Source organism: Bombina bombina, chromosome 1, assembly GCF_027579735.1.
Source record: "Bombina bombina isolate aBomBom1 chromosome 1, aBomBom1.pri, whole genome shotgun sequence".
NCBI classification, from domain to species: Eukaryota; Metazoa; Chordata; class Amphibia; order Anura; family Bombinatoridae; genus Bombina; species Bombina bombina.
In genome coordinates, this window is record NC_069499.1 from 1,127,872,621 (window position 1) to 1,127,898,282 (window position 25,662).

Here is a 25,662-nt window from a genome sequence, read left to right on the forward strand (position 1 = left end):
ACACCACTGTTTAGACCACTTAACAATATAGATTTAGAAAGTTTTATGGGATGGAATTCAAAGCCAATGGTTACTTGACCACCAAATAATTTGGCTCCCAAAATAATTTTTACAAACATACTTTATGATGCAGAGAGAGCAGTAGCAAGCGTTGCAAAAAAAGGCCTTGATCATAATCTATTGGCTATGGCTTTTTTTTTTTTTTTTTTTTTGGGCCCAATGGGTACTTTTCTATTCACTGCAATAACAATAACACATTTTCTGCTCTTTCGTGCACTCTTTCTGATAAAGGATACGTTTTCTATCTGAAATTTGACACCTCTAGGTACTTGATAAGTCCTTGAAAGGACATTTTGGACATCTTTAAAACTATTGCTATTTTGAAACAGTCTATTATCTTAAACATCTGTAAAACACTCTGAAATAGCCACAGGATACATTGAAGAGATGTATTAACATATATGGGGGCCTATCTATCAAGCTCCGAAAGGAGCTTGACGGCCCGTGTTTCTGGCGAGTCTTCAGACTCGCCAGAAACAGCAGTTATGAAGCAGCGGTCACAAAGACCGCTGCCCCATAACCCTGTCTGCCTGCTCTGAGCTGGCGGACATGAATCGCAGCAATTCAACCAGATCGAGTACGATTGGGTTGATTGACAGCTCCCTGCTGGCGGCCCATTGGCCGCGAGTCTGCAGGGGGCGGCGTTGCACCAGCAGCTCTTATGAGCTGCTGGTGCAATGTTAAATGCGTATTGCTCTCCGCATTCAGCGATGTCTTGCGGACCTGATCCGCACTGTCGGATCAGGTCTGCAAGACATTTCTTAAATATGCCTCATTGTATCAATTCATTAAAGCTCTACACAGTGGAAAGGGCATGTATAGGTACATATACATAGGTATATGTGCTGAGTACATAATATCCTGTACAGCTAAGGGGATCAGCACGAAAAGTCACTTCAGGACCCCAATATCTACAAATGGCCTGTTTTTAATAAGAAATTTGATATTTGACTGTGTCACAATTATAGTGATTGCTACTAACAGTACTGGTGTCTTTAAAATTGGGTTTTAAAAGGGATCGCACAATTGCGACTTTTATAGGGACCTATTGTAATTTGTTTCCTTCTGCACCACTACTAAGCCATTTGAATGCATCTTTTCTACTGTCAAGATGAGCAGACTGTGAACCATATTTCTATCACTAAATCGTCGCATTTAAACTTTCACAAGTATTGTTTTGCATAATATTTATCTATATTCTTTGTTAACCCTTTAAGGACACAGCTTTCAGTTTGCTCAATTGTTTTATGACGGAAAAATTCTGTCATATGTCCTTAAGAGGTTAAAGCACTGTTTCCATTTTGTCGTGAACTGAAAACAAGATGGCAACTATGGGTTTCTATTTTAAATGGACGTATAATATCTTCTTATACTGGATTTTAACAATACTGAAACTGTAAATCGGGAACCCGCTGCCTTGCAACATTGTATCTGCCTAGTAGACCCTTAAAAGGGATTGTGCCTTCATAATCAGGTTTTTATAGGTTTGCGACTCCATGCAGCCTTTAAACTTCAAAGCAAATTTGGTGATAAAAGTAAATTGGAAAGTTGTTTAAAATTGCATGCCCTATCTGAATCATGAAAATTTAATTTTGACTTTACTGTCGCTTTAAAAACTCACCTGGGAAGGGGCTGCAGAATTGATCTTCTCTTTTCTACCCATCCACCCATTCCCTTACTTCAAGATGTGGTCTGCTGACATCTCTTTTTTTCTCTTGCAGTAAAAAAATACTGGATGACTGTCACAATTGGGCAATAAGTCATATGTGAAAGAGCATGACAAAGTAGTATCACAGAGATATTAAAATATGCTGTTCCACAGATAACCAACATACCTAAACAACAAGGATATCTTGTTTGGGGCAAAATGCAGGCTCCTAGGGCATTCATAAGCCTTATGGGCAAACCTGGATTTTCCAAATATGCTCAGGGCACTTGGGGCTATCCCTAGGCACTGTCAATGTTGTGGGGAGGAGTGTGGGCTCCTCCATTGAAATTGTATATATCTAACTGGTTACTCTGCATTTTTAATTACTGGGGGCATAGTTAGTGGGCTCCTTGCCGTTTTCAAATTGTTACAATTGGCTCAACCAAGTAACCTTCAATTGTCATTTCTTCTGTAAGAAGGGGCTTACATATCATATGGAGTCTCAGTACATGGGCATTTACAACAGATGAGCTGGGTATGCAACACTTCTAGGTCCTAACACAGATCCACCTATACAATATAACTGAGACTTTAGTCTTTTTGGGCAGCTCTTTTGCTCTTCTTTTTGTTGACTTTTTTCCTGACACAGCAACAAGGCATGAGTTAAAGATTAACGCGAGTGCTACCTTGCTTTTTCTGGCGTATTAACCCATCATTAGTATGACAGCAGACTATTTGTTTTAGCTTTGCAACTTTTTTGTTTTGTTAATTGTCACTTTGCTTTTCTAGCTACGTATAAATCTTGCTTTTTATGGTTTGCTCTCTTCTTCTCTCATCCATGGCACATTTCTATATGCTTGTAGTCTGTTATACTTTCCTGTGGTTGAAGCATATAAACCGAGGCACTGCAGTCACAAAATATTGCATTGCCTGCATTATGAGCACTGTTTAAAATGATAGTACACAAAGCATATTGAGATATGCTTCACACGCTTATGCACACTGAGACATCTTACTGAAACAGTGATAGTTTTGACTAGAAGCAATTTTGATGATACAACTGTATTGCAAAAATATTTCTGAATAAACTAAACTTTCTGGAATTCCCCTTTCAAAATACTACAGGATGTATCAGACTAAAACAAATAAAAAATGGGCGTGTCACAGACTGACCAATGCTTGCTTTATTCTAAAGAAAATGTTAGTCTGGCTCACAAACGTTGTTTTGCTTATTTCAATTAAAACATATTGAATATTTATAACATAGACTATTTATTGCTGAAGTGTATTTTTTATATTGAATAACTATCACTGCTCATGACATATCTCCTTTAAAGGGACACTGAAGTCAAAATTAAACTTTTATGATTCAGATAGAGTGCACAGTTTTAAGACACTTTCCAATTTGCTTTTATTATCAGATTTTGCACAGTCTTTTTATATACACACTTTTTGAGGCACTAGCTCCTACTGAGCATGTGCACAAGTTCATAGGGTATACTATACTAGTCTGTGATTGGTTGATGGCTGCCACATGATGCAGGGGGCTGGCAAATAGAACAAAAAATAATTTGTAAAAAAAAAAAAAGTGTTATTACATTGTCTTTATATTATACACTTGTTACTTATGCAATTTTACTGTTTTTAGGGGTCCTTTAACATATTTATTATGTCTGCTAAAAGACTGTTCTGTAGATCAGTGATTTTCAACCTTTTTTTGATGTGGCACACTTTTTTACATTAAAAAAATCCTGCGGCACACCACCATCCCAACATTTTACAAAATCACATATTGTAGCCTAATACAGTATATATATATATACACACGCACTATACTGTGCTGTCATGCCATGCCTCCTACAAACTATACATGACATATATTGACATTCATTCACAAACAATCATAATGATTGTCTGTGAATGAATGTCAATATGTCATGGTTGTAAATGATGCCTGATGAGCCTGTCACATACCTCCCAATATTAAAAATTTGAAAGAGGGAACCCCCGCTGGCTGGAACTGTTCTGGAGGAGGAGAAAAGCGGCGCCAGCATGCATGGGGGATTGAAGTGTTGCGGCGTGTAGAGCCGGCACTAGACACATGTTCTGGTGGGTGGGGGTTCCTTCCAAGTGTGAGCACAGGTTGGGGGAGTGAGATGCCACTACGATGTTACCCTCAGTCATCATCTCACTCAAAATAATAAAAAAAAAAAAATATGTCACACTGTTGTCAGTCTGCCGCGGCACACCTGAGGATCTCTCACGGCACACTAGTGTGCCACAGCACACTGGTTGAAAAACACTGCTGTAGATCTACTACCATTTCATTACAATGTAACAATCTTTTGCAAACAGATTCATCATTCGGAGGGTGGAGAATAAGGAGGGAACGGTACTTACTAAGTGCCATGCGTTGTTGCAATCAGCTTTAATTACGACAGTGTGTCTGTTAATCAATAAGCCTATAAAGTATAAATTATTTGTATATTGATAAAAAATACACAAAAATATAGTTTAAAATATATTTTATTTGTAAACAAATGGAAAATACATTTTGCATATTACAAAAAAAATAAATGTATAAATAGATTAAATGATTATAAAAAATAAAAAAAAATGCTAATCCTGCAGTTAAGCAGGGACAAAGTGCTGTTTCAACAATACATTTTTACATATTAATATGGTAAGAAAAGGGTCAAGTATCTTGGTCTCCGTCATTTAGCTGAAAAATAACAAGTTCATGAACTGCAAAACTTGAACCACTCCTGAATAATCTGCAGGCTAAACAACTGCAGCATTTGAAAACTGATGTTTGTTTTATAAATTCAGACTTCAGCCTTATGTCCTACAAAGTCTGTAGTGCTTTATAACAGAGCTGTAATACTCAATAGTTAATGCAGGAAAATGAGACCAAAACGTGTCCGTCCAATGGAGCCTTGCCATGTCATATCACTTGGATGTTATAGACTTTTATTGGCCATTTTCCGTGTGCCCAGAGGAGAATTCTTGGAACTACATTTCACAATAAAGTATTTCAGGAACACAGCATATGTACATTTACAAGGCAATATTTTTTTCTACATAGCTGCAGAATTACACTTTTTCTTGCTGCTGAATTTGATTCGTTAAAAAGCTGATTAATGGAGAAGCTGGTTGGATGACATCATATTCGGCAAACAGATGACACACATTGTCAGAAGGATCTGTTGGGTTTTTAGCAATAAATCCAAAAATCCTAAAATGAAAAAAAAAAGTTTAGAAAATATATTTCTCAAATACCTTATTTTTAACCCACCCCCCTTCCCAGCAAAAGCACAAAAGAGGTGAAATGTATTGTTTTTCCTAGACAGTGAAGGGGTTAAAAAGCTTTATTGAGAGATAGGACGCCAAGTGTTATTTGGATGACAAACAAAAAGTTGTAACAAATGGAGTTCATATTGTTCTTTGATGCAATTAACTTATATAAAAAAATACAACAAAATTATTACTAAAGACATTGCATGAAGAAATTCCTCCGTTAAAATTATAATAGTTGTTTAAATATGTAAAACGTAAGTATATTTAATATTCTTAAAGTCATTTTGTCTCAATAAATAAAAGACAGTGGGGCATATTTATCAAGTTCCTTATGGAGCTTGAGGACACTTTTTTCCGGCGAGCCTGAAACAGAAGTTATGAAGCAGCGGTCTAAAGATTGATTGACACCCCTGCTAGCGGCCGATTGGCCGCGAATCTGCAGGGGACGGCATTACACCAGCAGTTCACAAGAACTGCTGGTGCAATCGATAATGCTGTCGGCATTTATCGATGTGCAGCAGGCATGATACGCTACTTCGTATCTTGTCCGCTCGCACATTGATATATATACCCCAGTGTATAAACAGGATAGTGTGGAATACAGTAATGATACATTTACTATCTAACCAGGTTTACACACAGCCTTGCTTGTACAATATTGTTATTGCCCTTTTTATACATCTCTCTAATGTCTTCAGCAGAAGGCATACACAAAGGGAAAGCCTAGGTGCCCGCTACTTGATAGGAAAGGTGGAATTGAGTTTATTTACACGAAAAAGGGGACAAATTAAAGAATTAAATAATATTTACTATACATATTACACATTATGGGCCAGATTACTAGTGGAGCGCAAAATTTAACTTTTGCAAGCACAATATTTGCGCTCCACTTGTAATACCAGCACATGCAAATGTGCGCTGGTATTAGAAGTGAAGCGCAATGTGAACGTGACTTCGCATTCATATTGCATGGAAGCTTTGAGCTCACAAGAGCGCGCTTCCATAGGCTCCAATGGAAGCTTTGTTCTCATGCCGATAGTTACGGCAGAGAACCAAGCACAGCGAAGTGGGTAAGTTGCCAAGCGATGGGCAGAAAAGTTTAAATATATATGTATAAGAATATATACATATATATGAATGTGTTTATATGTGTATATAGACATATTAACACTTACATATATGTATATAAGCACATCAACAAGAAAAACTTACACTCACTGGTATTTTCAACACAATTATAATATCCCCGAAACGTTAGACTGTCACAGTAAAATTGTGTTGAAAATACCAGTGAGTGTAAGTTTTTCTTGTTGATATGAATATTTACTAGCACCCTGGCAGATGCTATGAAGGTGAGAGTGCACATCCTTGCTACTTGATATGAATATAAGCATATACATATATATTTAGAGTAATAACACAGTCCCCATCAACCGCAATGTAAAGGCACTTTTCAGTGTCGTTTTTTGTCTAGCACTTTAACCCCTTAAAACTGCTTTGTGCAGTACTATGTATTAGTTTTATTAAAGGAACTATACACATTATTTTGGGGGAAATTGAGGGATATTTATTTATTTCATTAACCAGAGGTCTGACTAGCTTGCGGTAGCATTAACCAGTAAACGGGAGAATTTGCCCCTTTATGGGCTCACGTGAAATTAGCGCCTCACTTGTAATCTGGCCCTAAATGTTAACAGTCTCAAAGTATTTAATGTCCCTTTAAACTCTGTGGTCCAAGGACTCAGTAAAAGAAAATGCGAAGTATATAAAAGATATTCTTAGCAATCCGCACTCGCTTTTTTACCCCATCTTCTGCCCACTTTTTATTTTTTGTAAAGAAATAGTGCAGTTTAATAAAGAGCAGTTTACATGCACAATTTTTGAGCCAGACAGACCCTTAGTACCTTCATTATCTATCTGCCATAAATACCACAGACCTGATCTACCTATTAGCAAATCTTCTATCTTCCATATGTGTAAGTACCAGAGGCCTGTCCCATGGTTCCAGCTATAATCGCATGTACCCTTGTGCTTGTCCCATGGTTCCCGCTATAATCGCATGTACCTTTGTGCCTGTCCCATGGTTCCAGCTATAATCGCATGTACCTTTGTGCTTGTCCCATGGTTCCAGCTATAATCACATGTACCCTTGTGCTTGTCCCATGGCTCCAGCTATAATCGCATGTACCCTTGTGCTTGTCCCATGGCTCCAGCTATAACTGCTTGTAACCTTGTGCTTGTCCCATGGCTCCAGCTATAATCGCATATACCCTTGTGCCTGTCCCATGGCTCCATCTATAACTGCTTGTACCCTTGTGCTTGTCCCATGGCTCCAGCTATAATTGCATTTACCCTTGTGCTTGTCCCATGGCTCCAGCTATAATCACATGTACCCTTGTGCTTGTCCCATGGCTCCAGCTATAATCACATGTACCTTTGTGCCTGCCCATGGCTCCAGCTATAATCACATGTACCCTTGTGCCTGTCCCATGGCTCCAGCTATAATCACATGTACACTTGTGCTTGTCCCATGGCTCCAGCTATAATCGCATGTACCCTTGTGCCTGTCCCATGGCTCCAGCTATAATCGCATGTACCCTTGTGCTTCTCCCATGGCTCCAGCTATAATCACATGTACCCTTGGGCTTGTCCCATGGCTCCAGCTATAATCGCATGTACCCTTGTGCTTGTCCCATGGCTCCAGCTATAACTGCTTGTACCCTTGTGCTTGTCCCATGGCTCCAGCTATAATCCCATGTACCCTTGTGCTTGTCCCATGGCTCCAGCTATAATCGCATGTACCCTTGTGCTTCTCCCATGGCTCCAGCTATAATTGCATGTACCCTTGTGCTTGTCCCATGGCTCCAGCTATAACTGCTTGTACCCTTGTGCCTGTCCCATGGCTCCAGTTATAATCGCTTGTACCCTTGTGCCTGTCCCATGGCGCCAGTTATAATCACATGTACCCTTGTGCTTGTCCCATGGCTCCAGCTATAGTCGCATGTACCCTTGTGCTTGTCCCATGGCTCCAGCTATAATCGCATATACCCTTGTGCTTCTCCCATGGCTCCAGCTATAATCACATGTACCCTTGTGCTTGTCCCATGGCTCCAGCTATAATCGCATGTACCCTTGTGCTTGTCCCATGGCTCCAGCTATAACTGCTTGTACCCTTGTGCTTGTCCCATGGCTCCAGCTATAACTGCTTGTACCCTTGTGCTTGTCCCATGGCTCCAGCTATAATCACATGTACCCTTGTGCTTGTCCCATGGCTCCAGCTATAATCGCATGTACCCTTGTGCCTGTCCCATGGCTCCAGCGATAATCGCATGTACCCTTGTGCCTGTCCCATGGCTCCAGCTATAACTGTTTGTACCCTTGTGCTTGTCCCATGGCTCCAGCTATAATTGCATGTACCCTTGTGCTTGTCAAATGGCTCCAGCTATAATCGCATGTACCCTTGTGCTTCTCCCATGGCTCCAGCTATAATTACATGTACCCTTGTGCTTGTCCCATGGCTCCAGCTATAATCGCATGTACCCTTGTGCCTGTCCCATGGCTCCAGCTATAACTGCTTGTACCCTTGTGCTTGTCCCATGGCTCCAGCTATAATTGCATGTACCCTTGTGCTTGTCCCATGGCTCCAGCTATAATCGCATGTACCCTTGTGCTTGTCCCATGGCTCCAGCTATAATCGCATGTACCCTTGTGCTTGTCCCATGGCTCCAGCTATAACTGCTTGTACCCTTGTGCTTGTCCCATGGCTCCAGCTATAATTGCATGTACCCTTGTGCTTATCCCATGGCTCCAGCTATAATCGCATGTACCCTTGTGCTTGTCCCATGGCTCCAGCTATAATCGCATGTACCCTTGTGCCTGTCCCATGGCTCCAGCTATAACTGCTTGTACCCTTGTGCTTGTCCCATGGCTCCAGCTATAATTGCATGTACCCTTGTGCTTATCCCATGGCTCCAGCTATAATCGCATGTACCCTTGTGCTTGTCCAATGGCTCCAGCTATAATCGCATGTACCCATGTGCTTGTCCCATGGCTCCAGCTATAACTGCTTGTACTCTTGTTCTTGTTTCATGGCTCCAGCTATAATTGCATGTACCCTTGTGCCTGTCCCATGGCTCCAGCTATAACTGCTTGTACCCTTGTGCTTGTCCCATGGCTCCAGCTATAATTGCATGTACCCTTGTGCTTATCCCATGGCTCCAGCTATAATCGCATGTACCCTTGTGCTTGTCCCATGGCTCCAGCTATAATCGCATGTACCCATGTGCTTGTCCCATGGCTCCAGCTATAACTGCTTGTACTCTTGTTCTTGTTTCATGGCTCCAGCTATAATTGCATGTACCCTTGTGCTTGTCCCATGGCTCCAGCTATAATCGCATGTACCCTTGTGCTTGTCCCATGGCTCCAGCTATAACTGCTTGTACCCTTGTGCCTGTCCCATGGCTCCAGTTATAATTGCTTGTACCCTTATGCCTGTCCCATGGCGCAAGCTATAATTGCATGTACCCTTGTGTTTGTTTAATGGCGCCAGCTATAATCGCATGTACCCTTGTGCCTGTACTATGACTTCAGCTATAATCGCATGTACCCTTGTGCCTGTCCCATCGCGCCAGCTATAATCGCATGTACCCTTGTGCTTGTTCAATGGCGCCAGCTATAATCGCATGTACCCTTGTGCCTGTACTATGACTTCAGCTATAATCGCATGTACCCTTGTGCCTGTCCCATTGCTTCAGCTATAACTGCTTGTACCCTTGTGCTTGTCCCATGGCTCCAGCTATAATTGCATCTACCCTTGTGCCTGTCCCATTGCTTCAGCTATAATTGCTTGTTCCCTTGTGCCTGTCCCATGGCTCCAGCTATAATCACATGTACCCTTGTGCTTGTCCCATGGCTTCAGCTATATTCGCATGTACCCTTGTGCCTGTCCCATGGTTCCAGCTATAATTGCTTGTACCTTTGTGCCTGTCCCATGGCTCCAGCTATAATTGCTTGTTCCCTTGTGCCTGTCCCATGGCTCCAGCTATAATTGCTTGTACCCTTGTGCTTGTCCCTTGGCTCCAGCTATAATTGCTTGTTCCCTTGTGCCTGTCCCATGGCTCCAGCTATAGTTGCATGTACCCTTGTGCTTGTCCCATGGCTCCAGCTATAATTGCTTGTACCCTTGTGCCTGTCCTATGGCGCCAGCTATAATCGCATGTACCCTTGTGCTTGTCCCATGGCTCCAGCTATAATTGCTTGTTCCCTTGTGCCTGTCCCATGGCTCCAGCTATAGTCGCATGTACCCTTGTGCTTGTCCCATGGCTCCAGCTATAATTGCTTGTACCCTTGTGCCTGTCCTATGGCGCCAGCTATAATCGCATGTACCCTTGTGCTTGTCCCTTGGCTCCAGCTATAATCACATGTACCCTTGTGCCTGTCCCATGGTTCCAGCTATAATTGCTTGTACCCTTGTGCTTGTCCCATGGTTCCAGCTCTAATCACATGTACCCTTGTGCCTGTCCCATGGTTCCAGCTATAATCACATGTACCCTTGTGCTTGTCCCATGGTTCCAGCTATAATCACATGTACCCTTGTGCCTGTCCCATGGCGCCAGCTATAATCGCATGTACCTTTGTGCCTGTCCCATGGCGCCAGCTATAATCACATGTACCCTTGTGCTTGTCCCATGGCTCCAGCTATAATCACATGTACCCTTGTGCCTGTCCCATGGCTCCAGCTATAATCGCATGTACCCTTGTGCTTGTCCCATGGCGCCAGCTATAATCGCATGTACCCTTGTGCCTGTCCCATGGCTCCAGCTATAATCGCATGTACCCTTGTGCTTGTCCCATGGCGCCAGCTATAATCACATGTACCCTTGTGCCTGTCCCATGGCTCCAGCTATAATCGCATGTACCCTTGTGCCTGTCCCATGGCTCCAGCTATAATCGCATGTACCCTTGTGCCTGTCCCATGGCTCCAGCTATAATCGCATGTACCCTTGTGCCTGTCCCATGGCTCCAGCTATAATTGCTTGTACCCTTGTGATTGTCCCATGGCTCCAGCTATAATTGCTTGTTCCCTTGTGCCTGTCCCATGGCTCCAGCTATAGTCGCATGTACCCTTGTGCTTGTCCCATGGCTCCAGCTATAATTGCTTGTACCCTTGTGCCTGTCCCATGGCTCCAGCTATAGTCGCATGTACCCTTGTGCTTGTCCCATGGCTCCAGCTATAATCGCATGTACCCTTGTGCCTGTCCCATGGCTCCAGCTATAATCACATGTACCCTTGTGCCTGTCCCATGGCGCCAGCTATAATCGCATGTACCCTTGTGCCTGTCCCATGGCTCCAGCTATAATTGCTTGTACCCTTGTGCCTGTCCCATGGCTCCAGCTATAATTGCTTGTTCCCTTGTGCCTGTCCCATGGCTCCAGCTATAGTCGCATGTACCCTTGTGCTTGTCCCATGGCTCCAGCTATAATCGCATGTACCCTTGTGCCTGCCCATGGCTTCAGCTATAATTGCTTGTACCCTTGTGATTGTCCCATGGCTCCAGCTATAATTGCTTGTTCCCTTGTGCCTGTCCCATGGCTCCAAGCTATAGTCGCATGTACCCTTGTGCTTGTCCCATGGCTCCAGCTATAATTGCTTGTACCCTTGTGCTTGTCCCATGGCTCCAGCTATAACTGCTTGTACCCTTGTGATTGTCCCATGGCTCCAGCTATAATTGCTTGTACCCTTGTGCTTGTCCTATGACTTCAGCTATAATCGCATGTACCCTTGTGCTTGTCCCATGGCTTCAGCTATAATCGCATGTACCCTTGTGCTTGTCCCATGGCTTCAGCTATAATCACATGTACCCTTGTGCTTGTCCCATGGCTCCAGCTATAATCACATGTACCCTTGTGCCTGTCCCATGGCGCCAGCTATAATCGCATGTACCCTTGTGCCTGTCCCATGGCTCCAGCTATAATTGCTTGTACCCTTGTGCCTGTCCCATGGCTCCAGCTATAATTGCTTGTTCCCTTGTGCCTGTCCCATGGCTCCAGCTATAGTCGCATGTACCCTTGTGCTTGTCCCATGGCTCCAGCTATAATCGCATGTACCCTTGTGCCTGCCCATGGCTTCAGCTATAATTGCTTGTACCCTTGTGATTGTCCCATGGCTCCAGCTATAATTGCTTGTTCCCTTGTGCCTGTCCCATGGCTCCAGCTATAGTCGCATGTACCCTTGTGCTTGTCCCATGGCTCCAGCTATAATTGCTTGTACCCTTGTGCTTGTCCCATGGCTCCAGCTATAACTGCTTGTACCCTTGTGATTGTCCCATGGCTCCAGCTATAATTGCTTGTACCCTTGTGCTTGTCCTATGACTTCAGCTATAATCGCATGTACCCTTGTGCTTGTCCCATGGCTTCAGCTATAATCGCATGTACCCTTGTGCTTGTCCCATGGCTTCAGCTATAATCACATGTACCCTTGTGCTTGTCCCATGGCTTCAGCTATAATCGCATGTACCCTTGTGCTTGTCCCATGGCTTCAGCTATAATCGCATGTACCCTTGTGCCTGTCCCATGGCGCCAGCTATAATCACTTGTACCCTTGTGCCTGTCCCATGGCTTCAGCTATATTCGCATGTACCTTTGTGCCTGTCCCATGACTTCAGCTATAATTGCTTGTACCCTTGTGCTTGTCCCATGGCTCCAGCTATAATCTCATGTACCCTTGTGCCTGTCCCATGGCTTCAGCTATAATCACATGTACCCTTGTGCCTGTCCCATGGCTCCAGCTATAATTGCTTGTACCCTTGTGATTGTCCCATGGCTCCAGCTATAATTGCTTGTTCCCTTGTGCCTGTCCCATGGCTCCAGCTATAGTCGCATGTACCCTTGTGCTTGTCCCATGGCTCCAGCTATAATTGCTTGTACCCTTGTGCCTGTCCCATGGCTCCAGCTATAGTCGCATGTACCCTTGTCCTTGTCCCATGGCTCCAGCTATAATCGCATGTACCCTTGTGCCTGTCCCATGGCTCCAGCTATAATCACATGTACCCTTGTGCCTGTCCCATGGCGCCAGCTATAATCGCATGTACCCTTGTGCCTGTCCCATGGCTCCAGCTATAATTGCTTGTACCCTTGTGCCTGTCCCATGGCTCCAGCTATAATTGCTTGTTCCCTTGTGCCTGTCCCATGGCTCCAGCTATATTCGCATGTACCCTTGTGCTTGTCCCATGGCTCCAGCTATAATCGCATGTACCCTTGTGCCTGCCCATGGCTTCAGCTATAATTGCTTGTACCCTTGTGATTGTCCCATGGCTCCAGCTATAATTGCTTGTTCCCTTGTGCCTGTCCCATGGCTCCAGCTATAGTCGCATGTACCCTTGTGCTTGTCCCATGGCTCCAGCTATAATTGCTTGTACCCTTGTGCTTGTCCCATGGCTCCAGCTATAACTGCTTGTACCCTTGTGATTGTCCCATGGCTCCAGCTATAATTGCTTGTACCCTTGTGCTTGTCCTATGACTTCAGCTATAATCGCATGTACCCTTGTGCTTGTCCCATGGCTTCAGCTATAATCGCATGTACCCTTGTGCTTGTCCCATGGCTTCAGCTATAATCACATGTACCCTTGTGCTTGTCCCATGGCTTCAGCTATAATCGCATGTACCCTTGTGCTTGTCCCATGGCTTCAGCTATAATCGCATGTACCCTTGTGCCTGTCCCATGGCGCCAGCTATAATCACTTGTACCCTTGTGCCTGTCCCATGGCTTCAGCTATATTCGCATGTACCTTTGTGCCTGTCCCATGACTTCAGCTATAATTGCTTGTACCCTTGTGCTTGTCCCATGGCTCCAGCTATAATCTCATGTACCCTTGTGCCTGTCCCATGGCTTCAGCTATAATCACATGTACCCTTGTGCCTGTCCCATGGCTCCAGCTATAATCGCTTGTACCCTTGTGCCTGTCCCATGGCTCCAGCTATAATCGCATGTACACTTGTGCCTGTCCCATGGCTCCAGCTATAATCACATGTACCCTTGTGCCTGTCCCATGGCTCCAGCTATAATTGCTTGTACCCTTGTGCTTGTCCCATGGCTCCAGCTATAATCACATGTACCCTTGTGCCTGTCCCATGGCTCCAGCTATAATCGCATATACCCTTGTGTCTGTCCCATGGCTCCAGCTATAATCGCTTGTACCCTTGTGCTTGTCCCATGGCTCCAGCTATAATTGCATGTACCCTTGTGCCTGTCCCATGGCTCCAGCTATAATCGCATGTACCCTTGTGCTTGTCCCATGGATCCAGCTATAATCTCCTTAAAGATGGCAGCGGCCATGGCTGGGCAAGGTAGAAGCTGAGTGCATTGTTCTATGCAATTAAAGAGGTAAAGGAGGGAGACAGAGGATTTATATTAAAAAATTGAGATAGGAATAAGTGGTAGAAGCTGGGGTCCACCAGTAACCCTGCACTCTTGGTATGTAGCTTTGTGGTCACTTTCACCCATATATTGTATGGACTAGAACTACCTGTCCCCAAACATTCCATTTTTATAAAATAACACTGGGCCTAAGGAGAAGCGGCCCAGACAGATCTAAGTGATCTGGTGGGAGTTTGGGCCAGAACTGAGAAATATGGGAGGATCTGGATTTGGTCACTCCTTGATGGGGTTTGTACCATGTTGGAGGGAGATTTGTTAAATTGTTCACGATTTCTCTGTGAGGAGTTGAATAAATGAAGGAGGAATAGTAGGATAGAGCTCTAAACCCTGGATAATCCTAGTTAGGAACAAATGGAAAAACTAACTTAATAACTTCACTATAAAGTGTACTAGCTATGAAGTAAATGGCTCCAGTACTACATTATTCAGACAGAAACATATTATGCAAGGCTTGTGATTTACAACTAAAAAAGTGTTTAAGAAACAATCTATTACAGCCGGTTTTGGCAATATATTCAAGAATTTTCATTTTTTGAGTAGACTTGTGTGTACCTAATGTCTGGGGAATTGCTTACCTTGAAGATCTGCAATGTTTTTGCCACCTGAAAATGAATAAAACATTGTTAGAAAAATGAAACAAACACTGCCCTCTTCAGGCTAAATTATATTACTACAGTTATGACTAAAAGTCCCATAAACATGTAAATGAGAGAAAATATTAAAAACACACACACAGAAACAATAGGGCATAAAAGACGAATATATCCATTAATCATTTATTTCTAGTTAGTTAAAGTGACATCATATAGAATTTGTTTTCTTTGTTCCACCAAACAAAGGGAATTCTAGAATTTGTTACATTAAAAAAAATATATTCTTGTGCTTAAACACATAAAATTATCTAAAATGTATATAGACCCTCAATAAAGTTTATTTTATAGTGTTCCTTTATTTAAAAACAGGTACATTTTGTTTTGTCTGAACAGACAGGTGATCACCTAGCAGATCACTCTGGCACAAAGGGGCCCTCTAGTTCTTATTAAAAGTTCCAAAAGCTTCTTCGGAATCCCCCTTGATAACAATTTAGTAAGGTAATCAGAGTAGCAACATTTTAATGTAAGTTACTAAAATCTTAACGAAAATATACATTTTTTTAAAACATTTTTTGAAGCAGTCTTCTCCCATGCAATGAAATATAAAGATAATTATTGTATATGTTGAATCTGCTGGGCCTGCAGAAAATAAACAATATATAATTTATGTGGGTCACTAAGTGAAATATGACTTACAGTTGCATCTAATCAGCAAAAAAAGCTCAAAATCAGCTTAGAACAGTGGTGTGAAAAATGCTTAGCAGTGAAAGGGTTAATAAACATATCAGACATTTACTATTGCACTCTTGTATTCTTATTTAGTTAATAATTTTGATGTATCTGACAGTTTAATGTCTTTACTCTCACTGTGACTTAAAATGTAATTTAAGGATTTGCAGAAAGTTGTTGAATTTATTAAAGGAATAGAAAAGTCAAACTTTTAATGTGCATGACTGCATTTCAATTTAAAATATTAGCATTCTTGCAATGATTCTAGTAAAATGTATTTCAGTTCTTCTGCAGCATACGCACATATCCTGTGAAGGTCTGTGCACCAGTAGTCAAACACCGTGCATGCTCAGAGAGCTGGCAGTGGTGTGTATCGCTTTTGAAGACTTAGGGCCAGATTACAAGTGGATCGCTAAATATTGCTTGCATGCAAGTGATATTAGTGCTCCCCTTTGAAATATCAGCACACCATAATGTTCGCTGGTATTATAAGTTTATCACAATGTGAATGTGAGCTCGCGTTCGCATTGTTAGGAAGCATTGCTTTAACAAGAGTGTGCTCCCATAGGCTCCTATGGTAGCCTCTCAGAACCTTGCGCAGTAAGTAAGGGGGTAAGTAGCACAGTTATGGGCAGCATTTTTAAATACATATGTGTATGACTGTATACATATATATATATATATATATATATATATTATATATATATATATATATATTGTATATAGATATATATGTGTTAGTATGTGTATATGTATAAAATCATATACTTATATATTTACACTGTGGTCTATGGAAACTGTGTGTAAAGGCACTTTTCAGTGCCTTTTTTGTTTTTCTAACACCTCACACCCACCAACTTTAAAGCCCCAAAAGTGCCTACATTTTTTTTTTATAAAAAACTATAATGCCCTCTATATTAAAGGGACACTCAGGTTAAATTAAATTTTCATGATTCAGATACAGCATGTAATTTTAAACAACTTTCCAATTTACTTCCATTAAAAAAAATGTGCACAGTCTGTTATATTTACACATTTTGAGTCACCAGATCCTACTGAGCATGTGCAAGAATTCACAGACTATACGTATATGCATTTGTGATTGGCTGATTGCTATCACATGGTACAAGGGGAGTGGAAATATACATAACTTTGAAATTTGTTATAAAAAAATCTACTACTCATTTGAAGTTCAGACTATGTGCTATTGCATTTTTTGTTATCTTGCATTTGTTGATTATGCAAATCTAATGTGTTGATTGGTCCTTTAAGGGCATTTGGGGGCACTTTTAGAAAATTAAACAGAGATTGGTTGCGGTAACAATAACTAGCCACTTGTAATGGCTTGTTATTTACTGTGTTCCCGCAAACGGGCAAATTTTGCGGGAGCGCAATAATTTAGCTCACCACTTGTAATATAGACCTTAATTTGTGTCATACAAGCCACTGCTGACTCTCTAAAAAGGTGTGGTGTTTGAATACTGGTGCACTGGCCTTCACAGCATATGTGCGTATGCTGCAGAAAAACTCTAATAACTTTTACTAGAAAAAATTTTGCTGATGGAAGTATATTGCAAAAATGCTTATATTTAAGATTAAAATTCACCCATACACATGTCTTTTTGACCTTTCTATCCCTTTAAAGGGATATGAAACCCAACATTTTTCATTCATGATTTAGAGATAGAGCATGAAATTTTAAACAACGTTCTTGTTTAGTTCTATTATCAAATTACTCCGTTTTCTTGGTATATTGTGTTGAAAACAAGGGATTTATGCTTAGGAGCCTGCTCATTTCTGGAGCACTGTATGGCAGCAGTTTTACAAGAATGTTATCCATTTGCAAGAGCACTAGATGGCAGCAGTTTTGCTAGAATGTTATTCATTTGCAAGAGCACTAGATGGCAGCAGTTTTACAAGAATGTTATCCATTTGCAAGAGCACTAGATGGCAGCAGTTTTACAAGAATGTTATCCATTTGCAAGAGCACTAGATGGCAGCAGTTTTGCTAGAATGTTATCCATTTGCAAGAGCACTAGATGGCAGCAGTTTTGCTAGAATGTTATCCATTTGCAAGAGCACTAGATGGCAGCAGTTTTGCTAGAATGTTATCCATTTGCAAGAGCACTAGATGGCAGCAGTTTTGCTAGAATGTTATTCATTTGCAAGAGCACTAGATGGCAGCAGTTTTACAAGAATGTTATTCATTTGCAAGATCACTAGATGGCAGCAGTTTTACAAGAATGTTATTAATTTGCAAGATCACTAGATGGCAGCAGTTTTACAAGAATGTTATCCATTTGCAAGAGCACTAGATGGCAGCAGTTTTGCTAGAATGTTATTCATTTGCAAGAGCACTAGATGGCAGCAGTTTTACAAGAATGTTATCCATTTGCAAGAGCACTAGATGGCAGCAGTTTTGCTAGAATGTTATCCATTTGCAAGAGCACTAGATGGCAGCAGTTTTGCTAGAATGTTATCCATTTGCAAGAGCACTAGATGGCAGCAGTTTTGCTAGAATGTTATCCATTTGCAAGAGCACTAGATGGCAGCAGTTTTGCTAGAATGTTATTCATTTGCAAGAGCACTAGATGGCAGCAGTTTTACAAGAATGTTATTCATTTGCAAGATCACTAGATGGCAGCAGTTTTACAAGAATATTATCCATTTGCAAGAGCACTAGATGGCAGCAGTTTTACAAGAATGTTATTCATTTGCAAGATCACTAGATGGCAGCAGTTTTACAAGAATGTTATTCATTTGCAAGATCACTAGATGGCAGCAGTTTTACAAGAATGTTATCCATTTGCAAGAGCACTAGATGGCAGCAGTTTTGCTAGAATGTTATCCATTTGCAAGAGCACTAGATGGCAGCAGTTTTGCTAGAATGTTATCCATTTGCAAGAGCACTAGATGGCAGCAGTTTTGCTAGAATGTTATCCATTTGTATGAGCACTAGATGGCAGCAGTTTTGCTAGAATGTTATCCATTTGCAAGAGCACTAGATGGCAGCAGTTTTGCTAGAATGTTATCCATTTGCAATAGCACTAGATGGCAGCACTATTTCCTGTCATGTAGTGCTCCAGATTCCTACACTAGGTATCTCTTCAACACAGAATATCATGGGAACAAAGCAAATTTGATAATAGAAGTAAATTGGAAACTTTTTAAAAATGGCATGCTCTGTCTGACTAACAAAATCTCATATCCCTTTAAGCTAGACTGTGTGAATGAATATGATTTGTATGAAGAACTGTATCAAATTGGAAAATTCCTTATTCTGCCTTCATGCTGTGGTGCAATGTTTTTTTGTCTCTGCATGCCAGTGAGAAACTAATTTCTATGTATCAATTATGCTTAATATAATTCCTGTACGTTTCCACTGAAATGTAAAAAAAAAAAAAAACCTTTATCTTTTTCATATTGTTCATACACTGAGCTGTGAATCTGCTGCAATTCCTTATATGGTGCTCACCTAAGCATTTAGCCAGTGCTGTTACTCATAGAAGTCTGTCCACAAACTTCCCCTCCAGCTATTCATTGTACCAGGGCAGGAATCAGAGCCGCACCCTAACCAAGTCTAAGCAAGCTCTACTATAATCCAAAGATTGACATCAATATGCTCCTCACCCACTGCACTTGTACTCAGTGCATCAACCACAGGGATAGGACCTGTTGTGCGCCATAATAATTTTTTCCCCCTTCATGCACGCCCAGCCCCTAATAACTTCTATTGCCACACAGGAACAATATGTACAACTCTTCCTATTTTCTATATTCTCTATTCCTGTAAATGTACTGTATATACTAAGCAGCTATGTTTAAAGGTACAGTCAACACCAGATTTGTTGTTGTTTAAAAAGATAGATAATCCCTTTAGTACCCATTCCCAAGTTTTGCATAACTAACACAGTTATAATAATATACTTTTTAACTCTGTGATTACCTTGTATCAAAGCCTCTGCAAACTGCCCCCTTATTTCAGTTCTTTTGACAGACTTGCATTTTAGCCAATCAATGCTCACTCCTAGGTAACTTTACGTGCGTGAGCTCAAAATTATTTATATAAAACACATGAACTAACACCATCTAGCGGGGAAAAACTGCCAAAATGCTTTCAGATAAGAAGTGGCCTTCAAGGTCTAAGAAATTAGCATATGAACCTCCTAGGTTTAGCTTTCAACTAAGACTACCAAGGGAACAAATCAAAATTGGTGATAAAAGTAAATTGGAAAGTTGTTTAAAATGACACGCTCTATTTAAACCATGAAAGTTATTTTTGGACTTGACTGTCCCTTTAAATAAGGTTCATCTCAGGTAGAAATGAGCAGTCTCTTACTTTCTCAGTTCAGGATCTACACCGCAGAAGATTAGTGTTGAGATGGGATAATGACGGCGAAAAAACACTCTGATGGAAAAGAAAAAGAATATAGTTATCAGCTACATCTAAGAGAAAAGTGACATAATGACAAATTTAAAAACTGACAATTTTATGGGGTTAAGTTTACTATGATTCAAAAGGACAATAATAATAACAATTTATTTAAAATAGACAAAAAAAATATAACAATTATTTTAAAAGTATAAGGATCAAAATGGGATTTAACTCCTTTTTCTTAAAAATAAAAATATATATTTCTTATGTATTTTCACAGCATGTTTTTATGATTTTTTTTAAATTTGCCTAAATAAAAGTTATATTTTATTATTTGTTCCTTGTTGAATATCTGCCTCCTGCTGCTCTCCAGGTCTAGTAAATTTATATGGAATTTGAGTGCTCTCAGATGTACATTTCTTAGCAGACCTGTACTGCTTTTTTCTAAAAATGTTTTTATGAATGTACTGCATAATGCAAAATAAGTGGGCATTAAATATTTCTTAAAACATAATGTACCAGACAGTTTTTCTCTGATTTTTAGGCTGTTTATCTGCTGCGTTATGAGATTGACAGCTACTGTCTCCTATTTATTATTATTATTATTATTATTATTATTATTATTATTATTATTATTATTATCATTAATAATAATGATTTATAATACAAAAACAAAAGATCACTTCTCACATTTGGGATTTATTCATGTTATTGTATACAAATTTACACCAGGGGTACCCAAATATGATAGTGAAAGCAGATGGACGGGACAATATTTCAGGGTCTTTTTGCTTGATGATGGGTAAATGTATCCACAGGTCAGGTATAACTAATACCTGCCCTGTTTTTGGTGTGCTGAATCTAAACACCACATCTTTTTATACTGTTAGTCGCACTTACTTGCGTTGGACATCAGTTAGTGTAACCCCTTGTTCATTGGCTTTAAAGTGTACAATGGTTGGCATTGGTAGGTTGGTTTTCTCAAAAGTGACAGACACAGCTTTCTGGATGGCACTGGATCCTGTTAGAGTTTCTGTGCTAACTGAGTTCAGATACAGGACATTGCAGGCTAAAATAAAATAATACAGACAGGACATTTTATCTCACAGTCTTCCGAAAAGACCAGGGCCCATTATCTAGAACTCAAAACATAGATATCCACAGACATTTTTCAAGTGGGGAGAGTAAAAAATAAATAAAAAATTACCCCAAGCAAGTCAGTGACACCGTGCAGCAACAGAGTGTGACTTAAGGTACAAATGAACTATTCATCATTTTAAATGTGATGTTATACACTCAGTGAATCAAGTAGTTACTTACAATTCCACCCCCCAAAATTCCACAAACACCCACCGGAAACCTCAACTATCAATACTGGACAGGAAAACAATGGACTTAATATAAAATATAAGCGATGGAATGACTATACAGGAATGGCAGTAGATATATAGAAAAGGCTTCCAGTGGGAATGGTAGAAACACATTAGCTGACAAATAGGTATTTAATAAATGAGTGCATATAATAGACAGACTATATAGGTCAGTTAATTTTTATTTGCTATCTATGCTCTTGTGAAATAATAAGTATAATGTTTACTTTTACTGTTTATTCAACTTTTGCCAAGGTTCTCTTGTTAATGGCACAGATTTAGAATAATAAATATTGTGTTTTGAAATATAACTTGTAACTCACCCACTGTTGTCTTTAGCTGGGAAATGGTGGCTTCCGGGCTAGAATCTGGACTATTGTCTCCATCTTGCTGATCTATGTATGAGGATGACATTAAAGGTTAATATTAAGGTGATCACTTATTTCCCACAAGATCTTCAGTCAGCTGCAGGAGCAAACTGAAAGAACCAGAAATAATAAACAATGTAAAACATAACAAAGCTTTGGGCCATCCCTGATTTAGGGTAAAGGCGGATTGACATCAGCAAAGAGCAAGGGAGAGCAGGGAGACATTTATTTATATGTACATACCTTTGGTTGGTATGGCGAGTTTGCAGGGTAAGGATAAAGGGGTAATTGCATGTTGGTACACCAAAGCTGACAGACTTCCTGCAATGTAACCCAGAGAGAGGCCTCATTTTATCAGTGTGCATATAGATGGTACATTTATTATTCAGTTTGTGTGCATTGTGAGACAGAGCAGCAAAACATGTATGACTGGAGGTTGTCAGTATGTTTTGACATTGTTTATATGTATAAGTGTATGTGTATATCTATATAAGTGTGTATGTGTGTATGTATAAGTGTATGTGTGTATGTATAAGTGTATGTGTATATCTATATAAGTGTGTATGTGTGTATGTATAAGTGTATGTGTGTATGTATAAGTGTATGTGTATATCTATATAAGTGTGTATGTGTGTATGTATAAGTGTATGTGTGTATGTATAAGTGTATGTGTGTATGTATAAGTGTATGTGTATATCTATATAAGTGTGTATGTGTGTATGTATAAATGTATGTGTGTATGTATAAGTGTATGTGTGTATGTATAAGTGTATGTGTATATCTATATAAGTGTGTATGTGTGTATGTATAAATGTATGTGTGTATGTATAAGTGTGTCTGTGTATGTATAAGTGTATGTGTGTATGTATAAGTGTATGTGTGTATGTATAAATGTATGTGTGTATGTATAAGTGTATGTGTATATCTATATAAGTGTGTATGTGTGTATGTATAAATGTATGTGTGTATGTATAAGTGTGTCTGTGTATGTATAAGTGTATGTGTGTATGTATAAGTGTATGTGTGTATGTATAAGTGTATGTGTGTATGTATAAGTGTATGTGTGTATGTATAAGTGTGTCTGTGTATGTGTGTATGTATAAGTGTATGTGTGTATGTATAAGTGTATGTGTGTATGTATAAGTGTGTCTGTGTATGTGTGTATGTATAAGTGTATGTGTGTATGTATAAGTGTATGTGTGTATGTATAAGTGTATGTGTATGTGTGTATGTATAAGTGTATGTGTGTATGTATAAGTGTATGTGTATGTATAAGTGTATGTGTGTATGTATAAGTGTATGTGTGTATGTGTGTATGTATAAGTGTATGTGTGTATGTATAAGTGTATGTGTGTATGTATAAGTGTATGTGTATATCTATATAAGTGTGTATGTGTGTATGTATAAGTGTATGTGTGTATGTATAAGTGTATGTGTGTATGTATAAGTGTGTCTGTGTATGTGTGTATGTATAAGTGTATGTGTGTATGTATAAGTGTATGTGTATATCTATATAAGTGTGTATGTGTGTATGTATAAATGTATGTGTGTATGTATAAATGTATGTGTGTATGTATAAGTGTATGTGTGTATGTATAAGTGTGTCTGTGTATGTGTGTATGTATAAGTGTGTCTGTGTATGTGTGTATGTATAAGTGTGTCTGTGTATGTGTGTATGTATAAGTGTATGTGTGTATGTATAAGTGTATGTGTATATCTATATAAGTGTGTATGTGTGTATGTATAAATGTATGTGTGTATGTATAAGTGTATGTGTGTATGTATAAGTGTATGTGTGTATGTATAAGTGTATGTGTATATCTATATAAGTGTGTATGTATGTATGTATAAGTGTATGTGTGTATGTATAAGTGTATGTGTGTATGTATGTATGTATAAGTGTATGTGTGTATGTATAAGTGTATGTGTGTATGTATGTATGTATAAGTGTATGTGTGTATGTATAAGTGTATGTGTGTATGTATAAGTGTATGTGTATATCTATATAAGTGTGTATGTGTGTATGTATAAATGTATGTGTGTATGTATAAGTGTGTCTGTGTATGTGTGTATGTATAAGTGTATGTGTGTATGTATAAGTGTATGTGTGTATGTATAAGTGTATGTGTATATCTATATAAGTGTGTATGTGTGTATGTATAAATGTATGTGTGTATGTATATGTGTATGTGTGTATGTATAAGTGTGTCTGTGTATGTGTGTATGTATAAGTGTGTCTGTGTATGTGTGTATGTATAAGTGTATGTGTGTATGTATAAGTGTATGTGTGTATGTATAAGTGTATGTGTGTATGTATAAGTGTATGTGTATATCTATATAAGTGTGTATGTGTGTATGTATAAATGTATGTGTGTATGTATAAGTGTATGTGTGTATGTATAAGTGTATGTGTATATCTATATAAGTGTGTATGTGTGTATGTATAAATGTATGTGTGTATGTATAAGTGTGTCTGTGTATGTATAAGTGTATGTGTGTATGTATAAGTGTATGTGTATATCTATATAAGTGTGTATGTGTGTATGTATAAGTGTATGTGTGTATGTATAAGTGTATGTGTATATCTATATAAGTGTGTATGTGTGTATGTATAAGTGTATGTGTGTATGTATAAGTGTATGTGTGTATGTATAAGTGTATGTGTATATCTATATAAGTGTGTATGTGTGTATGTATAAATGTATGTGTGTATGTATAAGTGTATGTGTGTATGTATAAGTGTATGTGTATATCTATATAAGTGTGTATGTGTGTATGTATAAATGTATGTGTGTATGTATAAGTGTGTCTGTGTATGTATAAGTGTATGTGTGTATGTATAAGTGTATGTGTATATCTATATAAGTGTGTATGTGTGTATGTATAAGTGTATGTGTATATCTATATAAGTGTGTATGTGTGTATGTATAAATGTATGTGTGTATGTATAAGTGTGTCTGTGTATGTATAAGTGTATGTGTGTATGTATAAGTGTATGTGTGTATGTATAAGTGTATGTGTGTATGTATAAGTGTATGTGTGTATGTATAAGTGTGTCTGTGTATGTGTGTATGTATAAGTGTATGTGTGTATGTATAAGTGTATGTGTGTATGTATAAGTGTGTCTGTGTATGTGTGTATGTATAAGTGTATGTGTGTATGTATAAGTGTATGTGTGTATGTATAAGTGTATGTGTATGTGTGTATGTATAAGTGTATGTGTGTATGTATAAGTGTATGTGTATGTATAAGTGTATGTGTGTATGTATAAGTGTATGTGTGTATGTGTGTATGTATAAGTGTATGTGTGTATGTATAAGTGTATGTGTGTATGTATAAGTGTATGTGTATATCTATATAAGTGTGTATGTGTGTATGTATAAGTGTATGTGTGTATGTATAAGTGTATGTGTGTATGTATAAGTGTGTCTGTGTATGTGTGTATGTATAAGTGTATGTGTATATCTATATAAGTGTGTATGTGTGTATGTATAAATGTATGTGTGTATGTATAAATGTATGTGTGTATGTATAAGTGTATGTGTGTATGTATAAGTGTGTCTGTGTATGTGTGTATGTATAAGTGTGTCTGTGTATGTGTGTATGTATAAGTGTGTCTGTGTATGTGTGTATGTATAAGTGTATGTGTGTATGTATAAGTGTATGTGTATATCTATATAAGTGTGTATGTGTGTATGTATAAATGTATGTGTGTATGTATAAGTGTATGTGTGTATGTATAAGTGTATGTGTGTATGTATAAGTGTATGTGTATATCTATATAAG

At 39.2% G+C, this 25,662-nt stretch overlaps 1 protein-coding gene across 1 annotated transcript in view; it reads right to left on the bottom strand.

Annotated features, from left to right (window-relative positions):
* Nucleotides 1-4,218: 4,218 nt before the first annotated feature.
* The window catches only part of TNS4 (tensin 4), a 36,363-nt gene continuing 14,919 nt past the window's right edge, over nucleotides 4,219-25,662 (bottom strand). The window contains exons 8-13 of the mRNA XM_053698447.1: nucleotides 22,120-22,197; nucleotides 21,832-21,903; nucleotides 21,039-21,207; nucleotides 20,103-20,171; nucleotides 15,017-15,043; nucleotides 4,219-4,943 (exon numbers count right to left, since the gene is read on the bottom strand). Of these exons, the coding sequence (XP_053554422.1) occupies nucleotides 4,802-4,943; nucleotides 15,017-15,043; nucleotides 20,103-20,171; nucleotides 21,039-21,207; nucleotides 21,832-21,903; nucleotides 22,120-22,197 (557 nt within the window). The 3' untranslated portion in view covers nucleotides 4,219-4,801. The remainder of the gene's footprint in view (nucleotides 4,944-15,016; nucleotides 15,044-20,102; nucleotides 20,172-21,038; nucleotides 21,208-21,831; nucleotides 21,904-22,119; nucleotides 22,198-25,662) is intronic.